Here is a 23,577-nt window from a genome sequence, read left to right as displayed (position 1 = left end):
TGCTTCTACTGGGGTTCACCAATGCCTGAGTTTCTTTGCAAAGTAACATATAAGGAAGAGATATCAGATGTGATTTCACTACAACTCCCCTCATTTCTAACAAGTAGTCAGTAGTGATGGGGGCTGTAGTGTAACAACATTTGTGAAGCCAAGGTTGGGAACTAGTCAACTATATAAAACATCCTCTTAGCTGAGAAAACAATTTATGTATCAGTAGGGACTACTGAGTGCTGCAGTACTGTATCTGGGCTGCAATGACTAAGAACATTTAAAAAGCAATCCCAGTCCACAAGTAAAAGCAATCTGAATTGCTCTTTAGTTTTCCTTAAGTGTCCTTGGTGTTATCAGTTTTTCCTGTACTTGTGCATACATGTCTAGCAAAATAATATTAGTTATATTTCTCACATGTCAGATGCCACTGCAGGCCAGGAAACATAACTTTGTAAAACAATGTTATCTCCTACCTTGTAGCTTTTTTAGGACGGCCACCTCCATCTTAAGGACTTGCTTTGGCTGCTGGGCTGACTCCACCTTCAGAGCCACATTCTCACGGGTCAAGAGATCCATTGCTTCATAAATCTCCCCAAAGCCACCACCACCAATCTTCTTCAGCTGAACAAAAAGCAAATCATTACCACACATATCTCCCAAAGAAAGCCCACATTTAGTTTGTTCACAGTGTCAATCCACACAATCACTGTAGCAGAGATATTTGAAGAATAATATCAAAGCATACAATTATTATCATTATTATTATTTGCAAAATAATAAGAAGATTATTTTGTGGAAGATTATCTTCATGTTCAAACAAGTGCTTTCACAAAAGCTAACACCACAACAAAGGGTCACACACTCAAAGATACAATGTAGAAAAATGAAAAGTACTTGTGATCTCAATCATTTAATTACTGTACTTGTTTCACTGAAACTTTTGTATGCAAAAGCACCATGCAGGGTAGCTTAAACATTAAAAAAATATAAAAGAAATAATTTAAAATACATAATTGGCAGTGTGAACCAAAACTTAACATACACATGCTCTCTATCTCTCTTATATACACACACATAGCCTGTGATAATAAAACGGTGTTCAGTAATATTGTAGTAGGGCTGTGGGAATATTTAACCTGCCCTTCAATTTCAACTCCTGATATACCCACTTGCTTTGATTACTAAGCCACAGTATGTCTACTGCTACAATTCCCATCTTACTGTATATTCTCATTTATAAGCCTAGACATTTTAGTCAAAAAATTATTCAAAAAAACTAAGTTGATTCAGTCAATGTAAGTCAATGGATCCATGTAAGTACTTCACCTTTTATTAAAAGAAAAAAGGAATCATCCCCTGGAAGAAGGCAAGAGCATAATCTGTCCTGGAAGCACTGACTCTCCTGCCCTCTACTCTCTCATCTATCCAGGCTTTAGTATGACCACAAACAGTTATGCCTGTTGGAATTTTGTAAGTTCTTTGGCATTTTTTCCTTTACTTCATCCTTTAGATCCTTTGTTACATGCCCCTAGATTTTACCCTTGACTTACCCACAGGTCGTATCAAAATTCATAATTTTGGGTCCAAAACCTGACATCAGCTTATACAACAGATTGATTTATAGTCAATTATATATAGTAGTCTCTTCCTCTTCTGCTGCCTCTGCCTCCTCCTCCTCCTGAACTTTTTGAGTTCTGGAAGCACCGTGGATTTTAGGACTAATCGTAAGCATGCATGCTGGAGACACATATTCAACCCCTCCCGTGTTCTCTTCCATTAGCCACTCAAACTCTATGGCTTCCTGGATTGATATTAAGCATATGCATTGCCTGAGATTGGTGTTTAAGGGTGTATATCTCCATATATGACAAGTACATCACAAACATCATAATCTCCAGCCAGAATAGCAGGAAGAGGATTCTGGACAGTCTATGTAGCCAGGTCGCATCTCCCATAACTTCAGGTTAACAGCTCCTGCAGCAAACACTGTCCTTGCACCCCTACCATCTTAACCATCTGTTGCATTAGCTTCCCAATGATATGCTTGCTCTTGCTAATCTCTCCATAGCTGCCTTTGAAGCCAACAGTGAGAAATTGCTGAAGCTGCCCACAGTCATGCCCAGTCCACACATCTGCATATCCAGGTCCCCCATAACCTCAAGCACAGCAGTCTGGGTCACCTGTCCTAACTTCATAGCTTCCCTCCAAAGCTGAGAGCCATTCAAACAGGTTTGCTGCATCTTCATGTAAAGGGAAGCCATAGCATTTAGCAGATGCTGTGCCCCTACCAAAAGTTCTTGTCACTACCCCTGTTGTTATTGGTGAGAACAGGGTCTCCCCCAACCCTGTGAGTCATACAGTCTCACTCCTTGTGTGTGAAGGGGCAAACCTTGATGGGAACTCAGTAACAGTGGAAGGCTCCAGAAGGGCAAGCTATTTCACAATCTAGATATACACAAGTCCATTAGCTGCCAGTCAGTTTCTGGCTACAATTCAAAGTGCTGGTTATGACCTATAAAGCCCAATATGGTTTTGCTCCAGGCTATATGACTGACCTGACCATATTCCCATATGATTCTAGACATACCTTGAGATCCTTCTTTCAATCCTACCACTTTCACAGGTATGGTTGCTGGAGACATGAATTAGGGCTTTCTTGATAGCTGCTTCTAGACTCTGGAATGCCCTTCCTAGAGAGGCTTCTTGCTATCCTTCTGAGAGCAGGCAAAAATATTTTTCATTCTAACATTTTTATAACTAAAGATTTTTAGAAAAGAGGGAGAGTGCTGTTTTAAATCAGGGGTCGGCAACCCCCGGCCCACAGGCTGGATGCGGCCTGTGGAGGCGGCAGGACTGGCCCCAGCCCGGTCCTGCCGCCGCCACCGCTTCCACCTCCACGGCCGCGCGAACGCGCTGCCCTCCTCCTCCTCCACCGCGTGGAGGAGGAAGAGGAGGGCCGCGCGGCCTGGGGCAGAGGAGGCAAAAGGGGAAGCCCTGCGCCGCCCTACCTGCGGCCCTGTACTGCCCTCCCTGCCTCCCCGCGCTGCCCACCTCCTTCTCCTCTGCCTCCTCTGCCCCGCCCCCAGGCCGCGCGGCGCATGGAGGAGAAGAAGGAGGAAGAGGAGGAGGGGGGAGCAGAAGGAGGAGGAGGAAGAGGAGGAGGGGGGAGGAGGAGGAGGAGGAGAGGGAGGAAGAGGTGGAGGGGGAGGAGAAGGAGGAGGAGGAAGAGGAAGAGGGGAGGAGGAGGAGGAAGAGGAGAAGAAGGAAGAGGAGGAAGAGGAGAAGGAAGAGGAGGAGGGGGAGGAGAAAAAGGAGGAGGAGGAGGAAAAAGATGAAGAGGGGGAGGAGAAGGAGGAAGAGGAGAAGGAAAAGGAGGAGGGAGAGCAGGAGGAGGAGGAGGAGGAAGAGGAGGAGGGGAGCAGGAGGAGGAGGAGGAAAAGGAGGAGGGGGAACAGAAGGAGGAGGAAGAGGAGGAGGGAGAGAAGAAGAAGGAGGAGGAAGAGGAGAAAGAGGAGGAGGGGGAACAGAAGCAGGAGGTGGTGAGTGGCCAGAGGCCTCAAGGTTTTTTTAAATTTTATTTTGTGTGCTTTAAGTGCTAACAAGTCTCCCTTGCTTTGACAATGATAGTGTGGTGGTGGTGGTGGTGGTGATGATGATATGAGTCAGCTTAAGAGGCATGCAGGCATTGTTTCAGAAGCCGAAAGAGTGTCACCTTCCAAAGTGTGTTTTGGGTGCTTTTAATGCTAACAAGTCTCCCTTGTTTTGACAGTGATAGTGTGGTGGTGATGATGATGATGATGATGATGATGATGATGATATGAGTCAGCTTGAGAGGCATGCACACACTGTTTCTGAAGCCAAGAGAGTGTGACTTTCCAAAGTGCCTTTTCTGTGTGTTTTTGGTTCTTTAATGGTGATACTGATATCAGAAAGCCTCTGAGGCAAGGCCAATGTAAATTGCTGTGATTTTTACAAACTCATGTGCAGTGAAGAAAAACCAAAGTCCCTTGACCAAGTACACACTTCTGAGAAGTACACTTGGTGCAAGAACTGTAAAACCACCTTGACATGTTCAATATGCATAGCCATGTGAACCCATGTTCAGTGTGAAACCCAAAGAGTTTGGTTATGCAATAAGCCTCTGAAATATGCAAGAGGCCATCTTAAGTAAAGGCATGTTCAATGCCCAAATGTGCTGTTTGGAATGGGGGGAGGGGGGGTTGGCCAGAAAGGGAAGTACATTTCTGCCATCTGTCTAGGAATAATGCCCAAATGTCCTCCATTTTGATCATGCCTAAGAAACATGCATTTATATTAACATTTTTTAAAAACCATCAAATTTTTTCGCATGTCCTCCATTTTTAAAAATGTGTCCTACATTTGAAAATGTTGTCCTATATTATTTAATTATTTATTTTTTTGGATTCGGCACACACACACACCCATTGTCTGGGGGACACCAACCCAGCCCCCGGCTCAAAAAGGTTGCCTACCCCTGTTTTAAATTGTACTATTTAAAACTGCTTTTTTCAAGCATGTTTTAAGTGGTTTTAATACTGATAATATTTCAATTCTATTTTAATGTTAATCTTTGCTATGTCTTTAACTATAACTGGTAGTTTTCAAAGAAATAGCCATGTTAAGTCTCTTGCAGCATAAAAAGGAGGAAGGGATGGAGGGGGGAAATGTGGCAGCGCCTCTAAGACTAACTACTTTGTGTTTTAGCAAGAGCATTCATGGATATAAACCCACTTCTTTCGATGCAGTGCCAAGTGATATTAAGGCCTCAGGGATAAAGCACATTTATAGAGTTGTAGGAGTGGGACAGAATGTAGTGGGATCCAGAAAGATGCAAATTATGTCTTTTGCCCTAAATTTTGAAAGGGCTGGACAAGACAATACAGGTCTTTCAGAACTTTACAGTGTCCTGTTAGTGTTGATGTGTGAAAGCAATAAATCTGCTTACTAAAAATCAGTTTCCTTGGGTTCAAAATCTTCGCTGAGAAGATTCCTTTGTTTAAATGTGTGGTAGTGAGGACTCATGTATTAAGATATGCAATGTGCCATGAAACCATTGTCTTTGTTCATACCTCTGCTAATGGACTGGAATTTGTGAATATAATTTAATTCAGCTGTTTCTCATTCTAGTTTTCTTTTGTAATTTCCTTGTGCAAGGATCAAAGCTAATTCCAAGAAGGTTGAAATGTACTGCAAATAGTTTTTGTGTAAAATGTCAGATTTGTGTCCATTAATCCTCTTGCGTAAAGACTGTCCTGTTTTTCTAATATAGAGTGTAGAGGAGCATTGCTAGCATAGGATGGCATATATCACATAAGAGGAAGAACAAGTAAATGTTTCTCTGATGTTGTGCATTGTGTTATAGGCCCCTGTAATATTGCTCCTAAAGTAGATGTGGGGACAGATTTGGCATCTGGGTTTGTGGCAGAGTATTGTTCCCATATTACATGTTATGTATCCTATTGTAAGTTAGTGGTTAAGATTTAGAAACTAAATGTAGGCCAATAAAGACCTGTCTCCCAAAACTTATGAGGGAGCCATGTTAATATCCAGAATTGGTTGTAGCTCACTGATTATGCATTTGAATGGTCACAGCTGGCCATTCTAGATGACCACTTTTGGTTTGTTTTGTAGTACAGGTTTTGTACTACACAACCTTTTGTTTTGTAGAACAGGTTGAGTGTCCCTTATTCGAAATGTTTGGGACCATAGGTTTTCCCGTTTTTTTCCATTTTTTAATTGTATTTATTTATTTTGGAATATCTAGTAGCGATCTAGTGTAACAAGGCTAAGAAGTGGTCCCAGTGCAGCAGCTGAGGCAAAAACAAGCTCTGCATCCACCTGCTTCTGCCTTATGAAGAAGCAAACAAGAACATTGCAGTCTCTACCTCAGAGGCAGAAGAAGGTGGCTGGCAGGCTCCCCAGGGCCTGAAGAATACATGCATGGTAGCTGGAGCTTATCACTGCCTTCACTGCTGCCCTATGGCATTTTACATATAACTGTCTCTTGTGAGCCTGCATGTTGACTGCAACATGTCATATGAGGTCAGGAAAACAAAAAGTTTCAGATTTTGAAGTATTTTGGATTTTCATTGTTAGAAATCAAAGATATAGCCATGTTAGTCTGTATGTAGCGAGTCAATATGTAGAGAGATCTAGTAGCACCTTTGTAACTAACTGAAAGAAGTTGGTAGCATAAGCTTTTGTAGTCTTAAGTCTACTTCTAAATGCATCTGAAGAAGTAGACTTGAGTCTGCGAACACTCATGCTGCCAACTTCTTTCTTCCAGTTAGTCTCAAAGGTCTACAAGATCTCTCTACATTCAGATTTTCATATAAGGGATACTCAGCTTGTACATGGTTCCTTGGTACTAATCTTGCCTTGTTGATTCGTTCTTCACCTGCTTAGGTGGGGATTGTAGTTTGAGAAATGCCTACGGTATTGTAAATCTAAGGGTCTTGTGTGTGTCTCTCTCTCTCTCTCTTTCAGCGTCAGACTCACCCAAAGTCAACCCAGAGGGTTTCTGTGGCTGAGCGGGAATTGGAAGCCTGCAAACCCAGAGTGGGAGTCCAGTGCTCAAACCACTGAACCAGCCTCCTCTCTCCACTCATTCCGATCTGCAGACCAGGTGCCAGCCAAGGACAGGTCCAACTTCCCCACCTGAATCTCCCCAGGCAAAAAGGGGAAAACGAACCCCAGATTGGACCAGGACACCCACGCAAAGGCAGAGAGAGCCTCTCAGCATGGGCCTTTCCCTTCTTCCTTCCGCTTCCTCACCTTCTTCCTTCTCTTCCTACACTCCCCTTTTCCTCCTCTTCGTCCCCTTCCATTTCTTCTTCCTCCCCTTCCTCCTCCTCCACCCTTCCTTCCTCCTCACAGTAAGGGCTATCATGATGATTGACACATGAGCAGCATAAATGGGGATGGCAATCATGGCAAAATAAAGCAATTTCACTGCCAATAAGGAAAAGATCTGCTTTATGATGGGAACAGGGAACCTTTTGAAATCGATTACTGACGTGGGCAGAGCCGAATCAGAAATTGGACTATACTGTAAGTGGGAATGAGCCCTAAGAGTAAAGCTAAAGAAGAACACTAAACCAACCACTATGACAATTTACAACATGAAGAACTTCCCTGTAGAATTCAGATGTTTTAAAAAAATAGATCTGCACTATTAAGCCTAATTGACTGGGAGCCCAAAGAACTCTGCACTGAAGCAAGGGACATTAGCAGGGAATAATGCAAAAAAGACACTATCTGTAGCCAAAAACTGAGAGAGGTCCCAATGGCTGACAGATGAAACTCTTAAAGCAGATAAGAAGCAAAAGTAAATGAGGACAGAAATAGACTCAGAAACCTAAATATAGCTACTGTATTCTAAAACTTGTGTTCAGGGACAAGGAGAACTACTATAATAATCAACACAGAGAAATGTAAGATGATAAGAACAACAACAACAAAAAGGAAGAACAAGAGAATTCTTCCACAAGATCTGAAAAATCAAAGGGAAATTTAAACAAAGGGTGGGAATGCTTTATGACCAGCAGAGAAATACATTACATGACCAAAATCAAATAAAAAGACAATGGAAACAATGCAGTGGAGAATTATAGAAAAGAAATGAAAGGGTGACAGATTTATTCAAGGAAGACCCATTTGGAGATGAACCCAGAGCACTTGGGATAAATAAATCACCAAGCACAGATAGCATACCAATACAGTTGCTTCAAGCTACAGAGACAAAATCTATGCTAGTTCTAATGAAAATCTGTCAAGAAATATGTTAAACAAAACAATGGCCCACAGATTGTAAACATTCAATATATATTCCAGTCCCCAAAAAAGAGGGCATCAGGGATTGCAGTAGCCACAGGACTAAGCGACTCCTTATTCTTTGAGGTGAAATCTAGAGATTTGACCTAATAATTTTAAAATTTGATTTCTTATTACCTCCTTTCTACACGCCGTTAAAACTTTCTATACAACTCTCTGCATGATTAAACCTGAGCATCCCAAATTGCAAAAAGCTGCACTCATTACTAGGTACTTACCCAACAAGAATGATCTACAGTTGGCCCTCCACATTTGCAGTTTTGACTTTTGCGGATTAGATTTTTTTGCTGATTTGATTAATATGTTCGTCCTAAGAATCTCTAGGTCCTCTAGCATGACTCTGCCAGAGGCCAACCACAGAGTTACACTGGAAAACCAGAAATTCTTAAAGAAAACACTTTCATAGGCATTTGTAGGTCCTCCAGGCAATTCTAAGGTCAATGTCTGGTGGATATTGGTCACAGAGTTGCACTGAAGGTCCCAGAGATTCCTAGTGAGGTGTTTTCTCAGGCTTAAAAATGTTTTGTTTTGTTTTTTGTGATTTTTGTTCATGTTCACAGGGGTGCTGCACCCTTAACTCCAGTGAATGTGGATGATCCAGTGTAGAATAATTTGCTACTCCTCTCCATCCCCCACCTTGCATTGTTCTGCTCTATCTTCCTGATATGTACACTACAGCCACCCCTCCTTATCCATGGATTTTTTATCCACAGCTTGAAAATGTTCAAAACAGCATAAGTTTCAAATAGCAAACCTTGATTTTCCATTTTATATAAGGGACATCATTTTTACTATGCCATTATATTTAATGGGACTTGAGCATCCATGGATTTTGTTACTCATGAGGGATCCTGGAACCAAACCCCAGCAGATAACAAGGACCCACTGTACAACCGTTGTTACTCCAGGGTCAGGTCCCCAATCACTACTCTCATATTTGACATCAATTTAATATTAAAAGGGCTGTTGAGGTGGGTAGCCTAAGAGGCATCCCCACTGCAGAAACCTGGCCAAACCATATTTGGAAATTTGTTTGTCCCCTGCATGGGAGGAAGCAAGAGCATACACCACAAAGAGATCACCCAACTAACATCAGCATAATCCCTTTTCTATGCACAGTGATGATGGGATTTTGACCTGAGTCATGGTTTTGCATACACAGACAAAAGCTATTTCCTCAGTGCAAGGAGTCTTCCTTTGTCTGAGGTATTTACGCCAATCTGCCAACCATTCTCTCTCCTTGGGAAAACCATTCAGCAATGAGGCAATCTATTAATCCCAAGATTGATGTCTCAGGATATGATTTTGGGTATACATGTCACTACTTAGACAATGGCAATTCAGTCTAGTTTGGAGCAGGACAGAGCCTCTGTCCAACTTCTACTAGATTCCTCAATAAACTGGCCACTCCACTTGCTGCAGCAGCTATTGAGTCATCTCTATTTCAGACACCACCCCTCAATAGGAGCTATGTTTCAGGATTGGTACAGTATTTCCATAAACAAGGCCTACAACTCCCTAACTTTCCCCACCTTTGTTTTATTAGTTTTTGTGTGTGAGAAAGAGAAAGCATGTGTCTGTCCATGTGTTGACTATTTTAATTAAATAGTCTAATTAAAAATAATAATAATTGTAAGCCCCTCTGAGAGCCTTTAGGGCTGAAGGGTGGGATATAAATATCATTAATAATAATAATAATAATAATAATAATAATAATAATAATAAACTACACAACCTATTTGGAATTGCCTCTGGAGTTCTGTGTGGTTTGGAACCAGTAAACACAGAGTAGATCCCAGACTGAACATTGCTGCAGCCAAGGTATAATTTTAATTTGAGATAAATTAATTCCCCTATTAAATATTGTTTGTGAGCACCCTCCCAGGACCCCAGCTTTTTCAGTAACACCATTCTAATCAATTGAATTCCTCACCAAAGTAGAAAAGAAAGTAACAGGGAAGCAGCAGTCTTTCCACTGAGGCAGCTGGTGGCTGAGCATGTTGTCATCAGTTGACCTACAATTACCATGGACTACTGGAAAGGGGGTTAAGAAGATTTCCATCACTATATGTTGTTTATAATTGTTTTCATTGCAATTTTTTTGTTGGAAACCGCTATAATCTACACAGGAATAGCGGTATATAAATATTATTATTATTATTATTATTATTATTATTATTATTCAAACTAATTCACTTGACCTAGGGCTTTCATGACTAAGCCTTGCTTGTGAGTGAAACAAAGAAGCCAAGTAATATCCATGGTTTGAAAGCCACATATAAAAGGCAGAGGAGAGAGAGACAGAGGGAAAGAGAATTTTGTATGATCAAAAATGGAATCATGAATTTTTGAGAAAAAGCATCTGAGCTGAAGTAACCCCTTTCCTCTGACATGTTCCTTTCTTCATCAACCCCTTTTAACATGGCTTATATAGCACTGGCGTGCTTCTAATCATAGACATCTATCATGGACTTTTTCATGGGGTTATCGTTCAGCTTTTGACAAGCCCTTTAACTTCCTTCTACCCTTTATTCAGGGCTCTGTCATTAAACCTGGACCTGACACACATAACATCTGTTACCATAACTCCATAATTGCCAAAATGGTGTACCTTGCTGCTGACAACACTGTTCCCACCAAGGGCAAATATAAATATAAATAGCATGCCTGATTGGTATAGATCACATCCAATTTAGCTGGCAAAAAGAAGTGACCAAGCAGACTTGAAGAACTATTGATCACTGAAGCACCTTCTTCCTGTCCCAAAAAGTGCTTCTGCTAACAGCAAGTGAGATAGGGAAAGCTAAAGAATGCAGGAAAATTCTGCAGAAGCCTGTGGCAGAATTTCTTCCAACAGCTCTCTCTTGTTAACAGATTTACAGTGACTTATTACTTCACCAGCCTAGGAAGAAATGGAAACAAAGAGGTCCCTTCTGGCTACGTCATCTGTAGACTGGGGCCATGCAAGGAAAAGCTGTCAGCTCAAATCCAACTGTACATAGGCAATATTATAATTACAAGACATGGCACAAATCATATGGACAACTGAAGACACAATCAGTGATGGTGTCATTCTGCAGTCTTAGAGATAAATGAGTGATGTATTAGAAGTCAAAACAATGTCCCATGAAAGAATCATTTCTGTTTTCAGAGCTGGAAGTCTTCTAAATTACAAAAATAATGGCAAAAATGACAACTGTTTTATGTCACCTACAGTATATTTTTATAACCACTAAGGCCCAAACTATATACTACAAGGAACTTGTGGTTGCCACCAAGAAAAGCAGTCCTATATACTGATTACTTCTTTAAGGATTTATTATCCTTTAATTATAAGGATTACATTCAAAGCCAGCAATTCTATTGCTTCTGCAGATTTGGGAGCATCCACTATGGCCAGCACTGTCTTTCAATTTATTCCCCCTCACTCAACCTGTAGCAAGTTTCATAATTCATTCAAGTATGACAATATGATAGCCAGTGTGGTGTAGTGTTTGAGCACTAGACTACACATCTGGAGACCAGGATTCAAATCCCTACTCAACCACAGAAACCCACTAGGCAAGTCACACACTCTCAGCCTCAGAGCAAGGCAAACCTCCCTTTGAATGAATCTTGCCAAGAAAACCCTGTGATGGGGTCACCTTAAGATTGCCATAACAACTGTGGCTAGAGCAAACTGCTCTAGCAAGAAGAAATGGGGAGGTAAATGGGACATTGGGGGAGAGGGGGAAAGGAAGGGGGGAATAGGGGAGGAGATATGGGTTGCATGAATGGAGCCATTGGAGAGGGAGGAAATTGTACTATGTTAGATAAACTAAAAAATTCAACTTTAAACACCAAAGGTCTTGGTTCTGTGATCAAAAGAAGAAGAACTGAAGCACTTTTGAAGGTGGACAAAGCAGATATCATCTTTCTTCAGGAAACGCATCAACAGAAAGAGGCCCAGAATGAATTGAAATTGAATTGGGCAAAACATTATGAAAAAGCATTTAGGAACTCTAAATCAAAGGGAGTGGCAATAATAATTGCAAAAAAATGTAATTTTGTAATAAATAATGTAATAAGGGATGATGAAGGAAGATATATAATAATATAGGGGGAATTAGGTGAAGATAAGTATGTATTAGTTAATATATATGCCCCAAATGAAAAACAAGAAGAATTTTACAAGAAAGTATCTTAAAAAGTGGATGATGTGCAAGAACCATATGTGATTTTGGCAGGAGACTTTAATATGCAAATGGATAAGATATTAAAGATAAATCTAACCCCTCAGTAAAAGATAAATATAGAAATATAACAAGTTTAAATAAAATAATGAAGAAAAGAGAATTTAAAGATTGTGGAGACTCGTAAAAGGGGATGAAAAGAAATATACATTTTATTCTGCTGTACATAAAACTTATACTAGAATAGATTATATTTTTGTTTCAAAAATATGATAAATAAAATTTTAAATACAGAAATATCAAATATAAAGGTAACAGACCATACTTTGGTGAATATAGACATTCTTAAGAAAGATTACAAAGAAAGAGGTGGAGGTTAAATACCAAGATATTGAATTATAAAGATATAGTAGATAAAATTGGAAAGGAATGGTAAGAAACATGGGATATAAATAATAAAGATGTGACAAAAGGTTTGTTATGGGATAAGATGAAGGCAGTAACAAGAGGAACATGTATAAAAGAATCACATAACCTTCAAAAAAGACAAGAAGAAAGAAAAAAGAAATTAGAAACAGATATACAACAATTAGAGAATAAATATATAGTTAATAGAAATAAGCAGATTTATGTGGAATTAAGGGCAAAAAGGGAGGAATTGCAAAAGATAGAAATAGATGAAGTACAAGAAAATTTGATTTACTTAAGAAGGGAATATTTTGAATATAGTAATAAAAATTCAAAAATGCTGGCCAGGTCCACACATAAAAAGAAAATGGAAATTATGATAAACATAGTGAAGGATAGATCTGGGATGATGTGTAGATTGATGAAAGAAAAAATAAAGATTTTTGAAGAACTTCATAAAGATTTATATCAAGCAGGAAAAAAACCATTAGATAAAATAGAAAATTATGTAGGAGAAAATTGGGGACAAACAATAAAGGAGGAAGATAAAGAGCTACTGGAACAACCCATTGAAAAGATAGAGATAATGGAGGTAATTAGAAAATTAAAAAATGAGAAAATGGAATAGACGGTTTGGGACCTGAATACTATAAAGTGTTTGAAAAGATATTAATCCCAAAGTTGTTAGAATTATATAATGGAATAATACATGGAGAGAAAATTCCTGCATCATGGTATCAATCATTAGTAATATTAATACCCAAAACAGATAAAGATCCAACTGATCCAGGATCATATAGACCTATATCATTAATAAATCAGGATGCAAAGATATTAACGGCAATAATAGCAAATAGAATGAATAAATGTATGTACAAATATATAGGAAAAGATCAATGTGGATTTGTGAAAGGAAGACAAATGTCTAATTTAGTAGGAAGAGTTTTGAGTAAAATACATGTAATGAGAGGGGATTAAAAGCAGGAATTTTGGCATTAGATATATTTAAAGCAATTGACTGTATGGAATGGCCAACATTAAAAATAATTATGAAAAAGTTTGGAATGGGAGAAAAAATAAGGGAATTAATAGATCAATTATATTGTAATAATTTAATAAAAGTAATAGTTAATGATGGAATTACAAAGGAAATAAAAGTAACGAGAGGTACAAGACAAGGATGCCCGCTTTTACCAATATTATTTGCAATGGTTATAGAAATGTTAGCAAATGTTATAAGGAAAGATAGTTGTTTGGAAGGAATAGGAATGGAGAAAAAACATAAAATCAGTTTACAGTATTTGCCAACAACACATTATTAACTATTAAAGATCTAAAGGACAAAATAGGGAAAATAAAGAACATTTGAATCTATTTGGATAGATAACAGGACTTCAAATTAATTGGAATAAATCAGAAATGATTTTATTTAATTATACAAAAAAAGAAGAATTGGAGCTTATGAAACAAAAAGAGTTAGGGATAAGAATAAAAAGTAATATAAAATATTTAGGAATTAATATAACAAAAGACTTAAAAGAAATGGAAAGGAAAATTTTTATAGTACTATGGAAAGAAGTTGAAAAAAATTAGTAGAATATAAGAAAATTCAATTATCATGGTTTGGAAGAATAGCATTACTCAAAATGAAAATTTTACCCAAAAAAATTTTTTTTAATTCAGAATGATACCACTAAAAATATCAGAGGTAGAATTAAGTAAATGGCAATCGTTACTAAATGTATATTGTAATGGAAGAAAAAGAAGTAGATTAAATAAACAATTTTGGTACGAGCCTCAGAAAAAGGGAGGGTTAGGCCTCCCTAATATAAAAGGCTATTATGAAGCCAACCACTTAAGATATGTAATAGAAGGTATGTTGGAGGTACCAGATTTGGATTGGTTAGAAATGGGGGGAAAAGAGATAGATATGAAAATAGAGGGGAAAATTTTTTAAGAATTTAGTAAGAAAGAAATTAAAGAAATTGAAAACCCATTTATGAAAAATATATTAGAAATATGGAATAAATATTAAAAAAAGATTAATGAATGAAAACTCAATGATAACAATAATAATGGAAAAATCTTTCCCCCCAAAATTAAAAATTTATTAGCTAATGAATTAAAGGAAAAGAAAATAGATAAAATAGAAAATTGGATGGAATTAAAAATAGGAAAAGAAAATATAAAAGAAAAATTTAGGAGAATAAATATATCCTGATTACATTTTATGCTAATAGAACAATTGTTAAAAATTGGAAGAAAAAAAATATAGAAAAAGGAAAATATACACAATTTGTACAAATAACCCAGAAAGGAAAAGAAATGGAGGAAAATGAAAATATGAAAGGTACAACTAGTAAAACTTATAAAATATTAATGGGGAATAAGAGGAAAAAATTAAATCAATTTATTTTAAAAGAAATATGAGAAGATGAATTAGGATGTAAAATTTGTGATAATGAATGGAATAAGATTTGGGAACAAAGATATTTGAAAAATTTATTGATGCGAATTAAGGAAAATTATTATAAATTGATTTGGAAATGGTATTTGACACCAGTGAGACTACATAATATAAACAAAGATAATTCAATATATTGTAGGAGAGGCTGTCAGGAAGTAGGATCATATATACATATGTGGTGGCAATGTGAATATGTACAAAAAAATTGGGAAATAGTAATATTAGAGATAGAAAATATTATGAATATAAAGATAGACAGAAAACCAAACATAGTATTGTTATCAATATACAATGAAGTAGAATGGAAAAAGGAAAAAACCTTGTAACAAATTTGTTTACTGCTGCGCGATTAATCATAGCAAGAAATTGGAAAACAAAAATAAATGTGAAATTGGAGGATTGGTATAAAGAAGTTTGGAAGTTTGCAATTAATGACAAATTAACATGTAAATTGAAAGTAAAAAAGGATTATGGAAAAGAAATTATTTTGATGAAATATGGAAAAAAATATTGAAAATGTACTAAGAAAAGAAGATGGGAAATTACCTCCACAGGAGGAGTTAAAATTTTGGATGGAGTATAACGAAGGGAATGGCTCCGGGGGTGGGGTGCACTGAGGGGATATTTAGGATTTTTTTTAAAAATGAATAAGATGCAAAAGTACATGTATGTGTGGAAAGAATATTAAATCTGTTTTGTTTTGTAAAATTTCCAAAATACTAAAAAAAAAAAAAAAGATTGCCATAAGTCAGAAACAACTTAAAGGCACACAACAACTTCACAACAAATTCCAGAGCTCAGGATTCCTGTTCCCAGTGGTTGCATATGGATGGCAAAAGCAATGGAGACAGAATAAATTTTTCAAGAACCTCACATAAGAGCTGCCAGAAAACCTACCTAATTTGCACCTCCTAATCAATATGCAAACTACAATGAATTTCTCCAATAAAAAAGAATGTAAAACATATGTATTATAACAGAGTCTGCAAAAATGTGTATATTAATGTAAATAACATACAAAATGCATAGTAAGAAATTTTACTCAAAAGCTCCCTCTTTCCATGTGTGTGGAAAATATACAAGACACACACACACACACACACACACACACACAGAGAGAGAGAGAGAGAGAGAGAGAGAGAGAGAGAGAGAGAGAGAGAGAGAGGTGGATGTGCATTTTTTAAAAATCAAACTTTTCTTCTCCAGCTCTTTTAAAGAAATGGCAAACTGACATGGCAATCAGATGGAATGAACTTAAGAGTAGAAAAACAATAAACTGTGGCTGAACTGTCATGGAAGCATCTTGCAAGGAGATCCTGGAGATAGAAGCCTAAGAGTGGTGATGGTCTTTATCCTTAGTATGCTGCTAAACCTCTGTTTAAGCTGTCTAGTGGCTGACTCCATCTCCTCCTCTAAGGACTGACCAGAAGTCCAAGGGTATGAGCATGGCCCAACTGTTGGAGCTGGACCATGCGGTCTTTGATGAGGCAGATATGGACTCTGCAAGTGAACACTTGAAAGAAGAGAAAAGGAGGAGGTGGCTATAGAGACCATGGTGGAACTGGACTTAGAAGTTCTCTCTCTGTTGGTTTCATACCAACCAATGTGGAAGTCCAACTGGATGGTAACTAAGGCCTGAGGGCCTGTTCATACAGGAATGCTTGAAAATGTAATACTCTATTCCTTCTTGGTTGAGTGGACACAGGAGGTAATCACATGAGCTTCATCAAGGCAAAAAAGACACTTCAGATGTCCATCTCATTCCAGGATCTTAACACCACAGGAGATACACTTCTTGTAGGACACCAGTAAGAGAAACAGCCCTGAGGGCAAGTGTGGTCTCAAATGCCAACACCACAACCACCACTGAACTTCCAGACGTGTCGCCAAGATCGAATGGACTGAAGAACAACTGAGCAGATGGACAGTTAAACTGAAGAACATGGTTGCTATCAATACTACTGCAATGGTGAACGAAGAATAACTGGCAGTTTCAATGGGAAGACCCCTATATAGGGCTGCTGGTGATGGGCAGGACTACTGCCAAATGCATATGTAATGCTTTAGAAGGTTCCAAAATATGCACTGCACAGATGCATGATAACCCATCTGTGTGAGTCACAGTGACCATGAAAAAGAATCTATATATTTTTTAAAAATAGAAACCTATAAAATTCTTCAGTTCTGTTTTATATTCACAATAATTGTAAAATGACCTCGAAGTACAAAAACACATTTTGCAAGAACACTGCATTCAGAATACAATTCAACTCACATTATGATCTATCAGACCTTTATGATGAATGAGGCCACCTAGTGTTCCATATATAAAAATAGGTACTTGAAAAATAAATTCTGAGAACACAGCCACTAAGAAACCTAAAGTATTTCGAATTTTGATTTCCCTTGAACTTACTGTTTGGTCTTTAAAAACTACTATCACACAACTTCTCATCTGCAACAAAAGATATATCAGGGAGAATCCTCAAAGCAGTTCAAAGCATCTGTTAACACTCTAAAAGGCAAAAAATATGTAGGATATCGTAAGATAAGGCAGCAGAAAGGACAATGAGTTTCTGGTTCCACAGTAGACAGCATATAGTTTATTAACACCAGTTATGTAAATTGTGAGGTAATCCCAGCTGAGGCAGATAATGCTGAAGTGAACATCCCATGCCCTCTGGAAAGTACTGAGCCTACACTGGCAAAATATCAAGAACTTATGAATACATTAGAGTAGAAGAACCTGAAACTCTGTATTCTAGGCAGAATACCCCCCATTAAAATGTTTATTGTCCCTTGCCTATCCTTTCTCTTTCATAGAATCATAGAATCGTAGAGTTGGAAGAGACCACTAGGGCCATCCAGTCCAACCCCCTGCCATGCAGGAAATCCAAATCAAAGCATCCCTGACAGATGGCCATCCAGCCTCTGTTTAAAGACTTCCAAGGAAGGAGACTCTATCACCCTCCGAGGGAGTGCATTCCACTGTCGAACAGCCCTTACTGTCAGGAAGTTCCTCCTAATGTTCAGGTGGAATCTCTTTTCCTGTAGCTTGCATCCATTGTTCAGGGTCCTGTTCTCTGGAGCAGCAGAAAACAAGCTTGCTCCCTCTTCAACATGACATCCTTTCAAATATTTAAACAGGGCTATCATATCAAACTATCTCATTTCAAGCACTGCAAACAAAACTCAAACTTTGGCAAAATCTGACCAATACATTTGCTTTTAACCATAACAGTCCCAGATTCAAGAAATCCACGCAACACCACTCCTCTAAAAAAGGGGGCTAGCAATGCCTGATCTTGAACTATATTTTGCAACATTCTAATTTAGTCAAATCCCTCATTTAATTAAAAAAAGATCAGAGCATACACTGGATTAACATGGAAATGAATAGCCCACCATCAATTGATCTTACTTTGATCTTTAACAAACTCACTCTGCAAATAATTAAAAACATTAAAAATCCATGGCTACAAATATCAGTAAAGATATGGTCAAGATGGAAGCAAGTTCTAGCACAAGATCTCTCTCCTATTTGTTCCTTCCTTGTCCACAAGTCTTTCTATTACCCTGATAAATTTAATCAATTACAGGAATGGGAACAACAAGGTATATATTTTGTCCGAGACCTTTTTCATAATGGCAGACCAAAAACAAGTGAACTAACTTAAGACTTAGGGGCTATACAGACTGGCACTTAGTGCCGGCTTGTAGGCAGAGCCACAGCATAGCGTTTGCACGCTGGATGCTGTGACTCCGCCCCATCACGTCATGACACCGCACACCCTTCTAGGATTAGTGTCTGCTTGATAGTGTTCATTGTCTGCTGGGAGATTTCTCATTTGCATAAAAACACTAATCCTCTTTTGCAGACCCTCCCACCCTGAGGCCTGCCATTAGCAACAAAACAATACACATGTAGATCACTCCTTCCTTTCCAGGTCACACAATATATATACCCAAGTCCTTTCCAGGCAAGCATTCTCTGAAGATGCCAGCCACAGATGCTGGCGAAATGTCAGGAAGAAACTCTTCTAGAACATGGTCACATAGCCTGAAAAACCCTCAAAAAACTATTCATCTGACAGTTTATAAATTCTCTCAAGAGAATGAAGAAATGATATGTTAATATTGGGGTTGTACAGATGCAAACCATATCCAGGTTTGTGGGGCAGTTATCCTGGCATTGGTAGTGAAGCATGAGGGTATCACGAAAATAAAGGGGAAATTCAGTGACAGATTAAGCATAGGAATCAAGATAGTGAATTGTAAAATCTGACTGTAGACCTCCACAAGAATTAGATGTAGTAAGACAAGTATATCTGGAGGACTATACTTCCCTGTTTCAAAAGGGCAAGATGAGGCATACATTTAGGATAAGTATCAATGACCATACTTTAATCTCCAATATCTGGCATATTTGTTTGTAAATCATTCTAAAAATAGGCTTAAGTACAACCATAGGATAGAAGAATCAATGAACCACTGTAAAATGCTGAGCAGATGGAGATTTAGAAAATATTGACACTATGATGAAGAAAAATCAATGGAGTGGAATACAGCAGAAAAAGGTGACAGCACACACTGGATGATCACTGCATGGTATATAGGAGTTAAAAGTTATTGCTATAAAACTGCCATGGAACATGATACTGGATAGCCTGTAGTATGCTAAAACTCCTTTAACTTTAAAATATTAATCTCAGACCAGAGTGGCTACATAGTACTGCACCACTACAGTTGTTGCTTCCTAATACTGTAACTGCATTTCTATTTTTCAGTTGCCAAGCCAGGGATATTTCACTAATGCATGTACCTAGAAAATAGGACAGGTGCTTTGATTTCACTCAGACAGCAGCTCTTCCTTACAGCAAGCACATGTAGCACACACCACAAGAAACAAACTTGATTGGTTCCCATTTTCTTTTGGGGAATCAGGAGTGCTTCATACATTATTCATATATTATACTTTCTGTGGGTACAATTAAAGCCTCCCAGATTTATTTGGGAAACAAATAGATCAAGCTGGCATGGTTGCCACAGATCTGGGATTACCAGTCCCCATTAAGAATAAACTCAATAAAGCCAAATTTGTAGTTGTTACATGTGACAGAATGTCACTTAAAAGATATTGCTCCTCTTTTTGCTTACAAGTAACATGATCTGAAACCTCCAAGACTGCGAAATTTGAAATTTGTCAACAATGTATGTTTGCCAAAATGGAACAATTTGAATTTGTGATGACACACAAACCACTGGCTGGTAAAGGTGTGGGAGACCTCAAGGTGTATTTATGAAAGTGCTTTAGTCAATATCTCTAGAATACCAGTGTGGGACATCAAGCACTGTGTTGCAGGGCTGCTGACACCGAAAAACGATTCTGTTCATGCTGATCTCTGCAAATCCATGGTAGCAATTCCTGATGTGATCATAATTTAGCTGGTTATTACCAATGATTGTGGAAATGTACCAAATCTTTTGAATACCGAAGATTTCAAAAGTCAGAGAGCACTCACTAGATTCATTAACACAATTTATTCTGTCTTTATTTTAAACAAGAAAAATGTTTAATATTCCCCATGCCAATTTTTAAAAATTACCAGTCTCTGCTGCCAGTAATCTGAACATCAAATGCTCATAAAGTGGCAGGAAATTGAACTGTCACCTTTTTAAATGAGAAAAACTAACACCCTCATTTGTCAAAGTATTGACAGTTTGCATTATCTTTGGGAGAACTTGATAGATATATAAAATTTATATTTAAAAAAAAATCCTTTCACTACTGGAACAGTGCCATATCCAAATATCAAAGGTTCAATGAGTTGTCCCAACAACAGTTCACCATTATATGAATGGCACATTTGTGGCATTGCTTGGGCTATTTATGTAGAAAATCTATTCTGACAGTAAAGCATTTTGTTGAAGCATTTCTGATAATGTGAAAAATTATCTACTCTATGCTGGTTTCTGAAGGTCCATGTTGTTAAATGTTGTGATATACATGTCTGGCTTCCACAATGAACCAGTCAGCATATTCCAGAGAAAGGTACTGCTGAGATAACAGATACTTACATCTTCTGTGCCTAAAACAGCATCATAACATTCACATGATAACACACGGTGCTGCTATGTTAACAGAATCTATGCAACTGCATTTCTGCAACTAAATGCTTTAGCATAGCTGGTTCAAGAACCCAACACAACCAGAAAAATGCCAAGCGAATTGAAATATTTGGTTCTCCAGGTCTGATGCACGGTAAATCTTACATAAGCCATGGAAACTGCCATACACAGATGCAGCCAAAACATCAGGAATATTTTTTTTTCCACACAGCTGGAAAAACCCACAAAAAACTATGGATGCTGGCCATGAAAGCCTTCAATGTCTCACTGTGAGACCTTGGACAAGTCACACTCTCTCAGCCTCAGAGGAAGGCAAGGGCAAGCCCCTTCAGAACAAAGCTTACCAAGGCACAGTACACACCGCCAATAAGTGGCGTACCAGCGCGGATACTAGGGACCACACAGTCCCTAACCCTAGTACGTAGTAGTGGCATTACAATGGCGGCGCCCCGTGTACATGGGCGCCACCATTGTGACATAAGTGCCACATGGCGTGACATTGACTCGTGACATTGCTTATGTCACGAGTGCGCCAATGGCGCACTGGCAATGTCACTGTTGGCTGCAGAAAGAACCCAGAAATACCGTGTTCTTTTTGCTCCACAGGGATGGCGTGCCTTTTGGGGGCTGCGCCATCCCTGCAAAGAAAAAACAGGTTCTTTCAAGCTTGTTTGCAAGAATATCATGGGGAACTTTGTCAAAGGCCTTACTGAAATCAAGATATACTATACCCACAGCATTCCCTTCATCTGACAAGCTGGTAATTTTATCAAAAGAGATCAGGTTTGTCTGGCATGACTTCTTTCTCTGAAACCCGTGTTGACTTTTTGTGATTATGGAGTTGCCTTCTAGATGTTCACAGACCTCTGTTTAAAGATCTGCTCTAGAATCTTTCCTGGTATAGATGTCAGACTAACTGTACGATAATTGTTTGGATCCTCTTTTTTCCCCTTTTTGAAGATGGGGACAACGTTTGCCCTCAGAATAACTTGAAGACACGTGACAACAGGTAGTTCTGTGGTCAGAATATCAGACTAGGTTTAAGAAGGCCTTAGGTTAAATCCCTAGCCAGCCAGGTAGCCCACTAGGCCCAGTCACCATCCCCCAAGCTAACTCATCTTACAAAGTTAATAATAAAAATGAGGGGTGGAGATGGGGACCATGTGCCCTGAGCTTGTGGAGAAAGGCAAATAAAAATAACAAGGGAGGTGCTCCCTTCTGCGGTCTTCCTACTGCTCTCCCAGCAGTTATCATATCAGAGGAAATAAGATCACAAAAATGTGTGAGTGGAATACTCTTATAGCAGGATGTCAGTTGTGCACTGAAAGTCTTTTGTGCCAGTGGGGGATGTAGCTGTGCATAGCCAAGGACAGATTACCACCATAAGATTTAAAAGGTTCTCCCTTTCAAGGTTCTTCCTAAACCTACACATTCCCTTCTTAGCATGTTATTGAGGGAGGTGAGTGCAACAACTCAAAATATTTAGAAAGAGCAATACCAGGGCTCCGGATCCAAATATGTGGGGAAAAGGCCACTGGTGTTCAGTGAAAAAGGACGAAAGACACCCTCTTCATGCTCAGTTGTATTGTTATTATATATTAATGTAGAGCTCTTTATTTAAAAGAATAAGCATAGCCATGGCTAGAACATAGAGGTGCTACAATATTGGGTTTAACAGGGAAAGGACAGGTTATATGACCCAGACCCAGAGACTGTATTGCTGGGTCTTTCCCTCCTGAAGCCTATTAAACAGCCCACAAAAACATTGAGATAACCCTATTCCTTCAGCTAAGTAACAAACTTAGTTATGAATGAAAGATGTTTTTAGTATAGATAGCACTATTTCAAAGGTCATTTTAATTTCATTCTCTGAAATGTGGTGTGGCTAATATATTCTGTTTGGGAATACATACAGCATGCTTTCATTTTCAAGCAGAACACCAGGTTTCTTTTGAAACATCTTTTGTGACACACTTCCTTTTCTTGAGGCTATCCATCCCTTCTGGACTATCAGTCATCAGCTCAAGCAAAATCACCTGCTCAGCAACCATCTGGTACAGCTGCTGCTGCTTCATTTTAATTATTTATTCCTGGACACCCTAGGGATGCATATGCTGGACATTACCCAAACCACACTTTGGATTTGATGTTCACAGCCACACTGATTGCTGTCATCCTAACTAACTCCATCCTGAATTCAACTTAAAGACACATGAAACAAGGACCACACTGCATATTACATCCAAATACACACAACTGTAGCCTGACAACTTCTGCAAAACCCTCCCCTTACCTCACCACTACCCACCACTGCTTGAATATAAACTTCCCCACCCTCAACATCTTTCCTTGGAGACCACAGGAATGCCACTTGGATGATATAGAACAGTGAATCAATTCTCCCACACCCCAACTGCCAATGCACTTTGCCTTCCTTCTCACAAAACTACATCTGATGGGGGTTAAACTATCCAGCACATGCAGAAAGACCAAATTTCTCATGCTACCAAGCCATGTGCTAGGATTTCACATATTTCTGGAGATTTTGCCCCTGAA

The 23,577-nt window shown here is 38.6% G+C and overlaps 1 protein-coding gene across 3 annotated transcripts in view; it reads right to left on the bottom strand.

The window, feature by feature from the left end:
* Positions 1–23,577, bottom strand: part of TTBK1 (tau tubulin kinase 1) — a 157,300-nt gene that overhangs the window by 98,783 nt on the left and 34,940 nt on the right. For all 3 annotated transcript variants that reach the window (XM_042445382.1, XM_042445383.1, XM_042445381.1), the window contains one exon: positions 465–612. In XM_042445382.1, coding sequence (XP_042301316.1) covers positions 465–612 — 148 coding nt within the window. The remainder of the gene's footprint in view (positions 1–464; positions 613–23,577) is intronic.

Source organism: Sceloporus undulatus, chromosome 1 (genome assembly GCF_019175285.1).
Source record: "Sceloporus undulatus isolate JIND9_A2432 ecotype Alabama chromosome 1, SceUnd_v1.1, whole genome shotgun sequence".
In the NCBI taxonomy this organism is placed as follows: domain Eukaryota; kingdom Metazoa; phylum Chordata; class Lepidosauria; order Squamata; family Phrynosomatidae; genus Sceloporus; species Sceloporus undulatus.
This window is presented reverse-complemented; position numbering and strand designations above follow the sequence as displayed.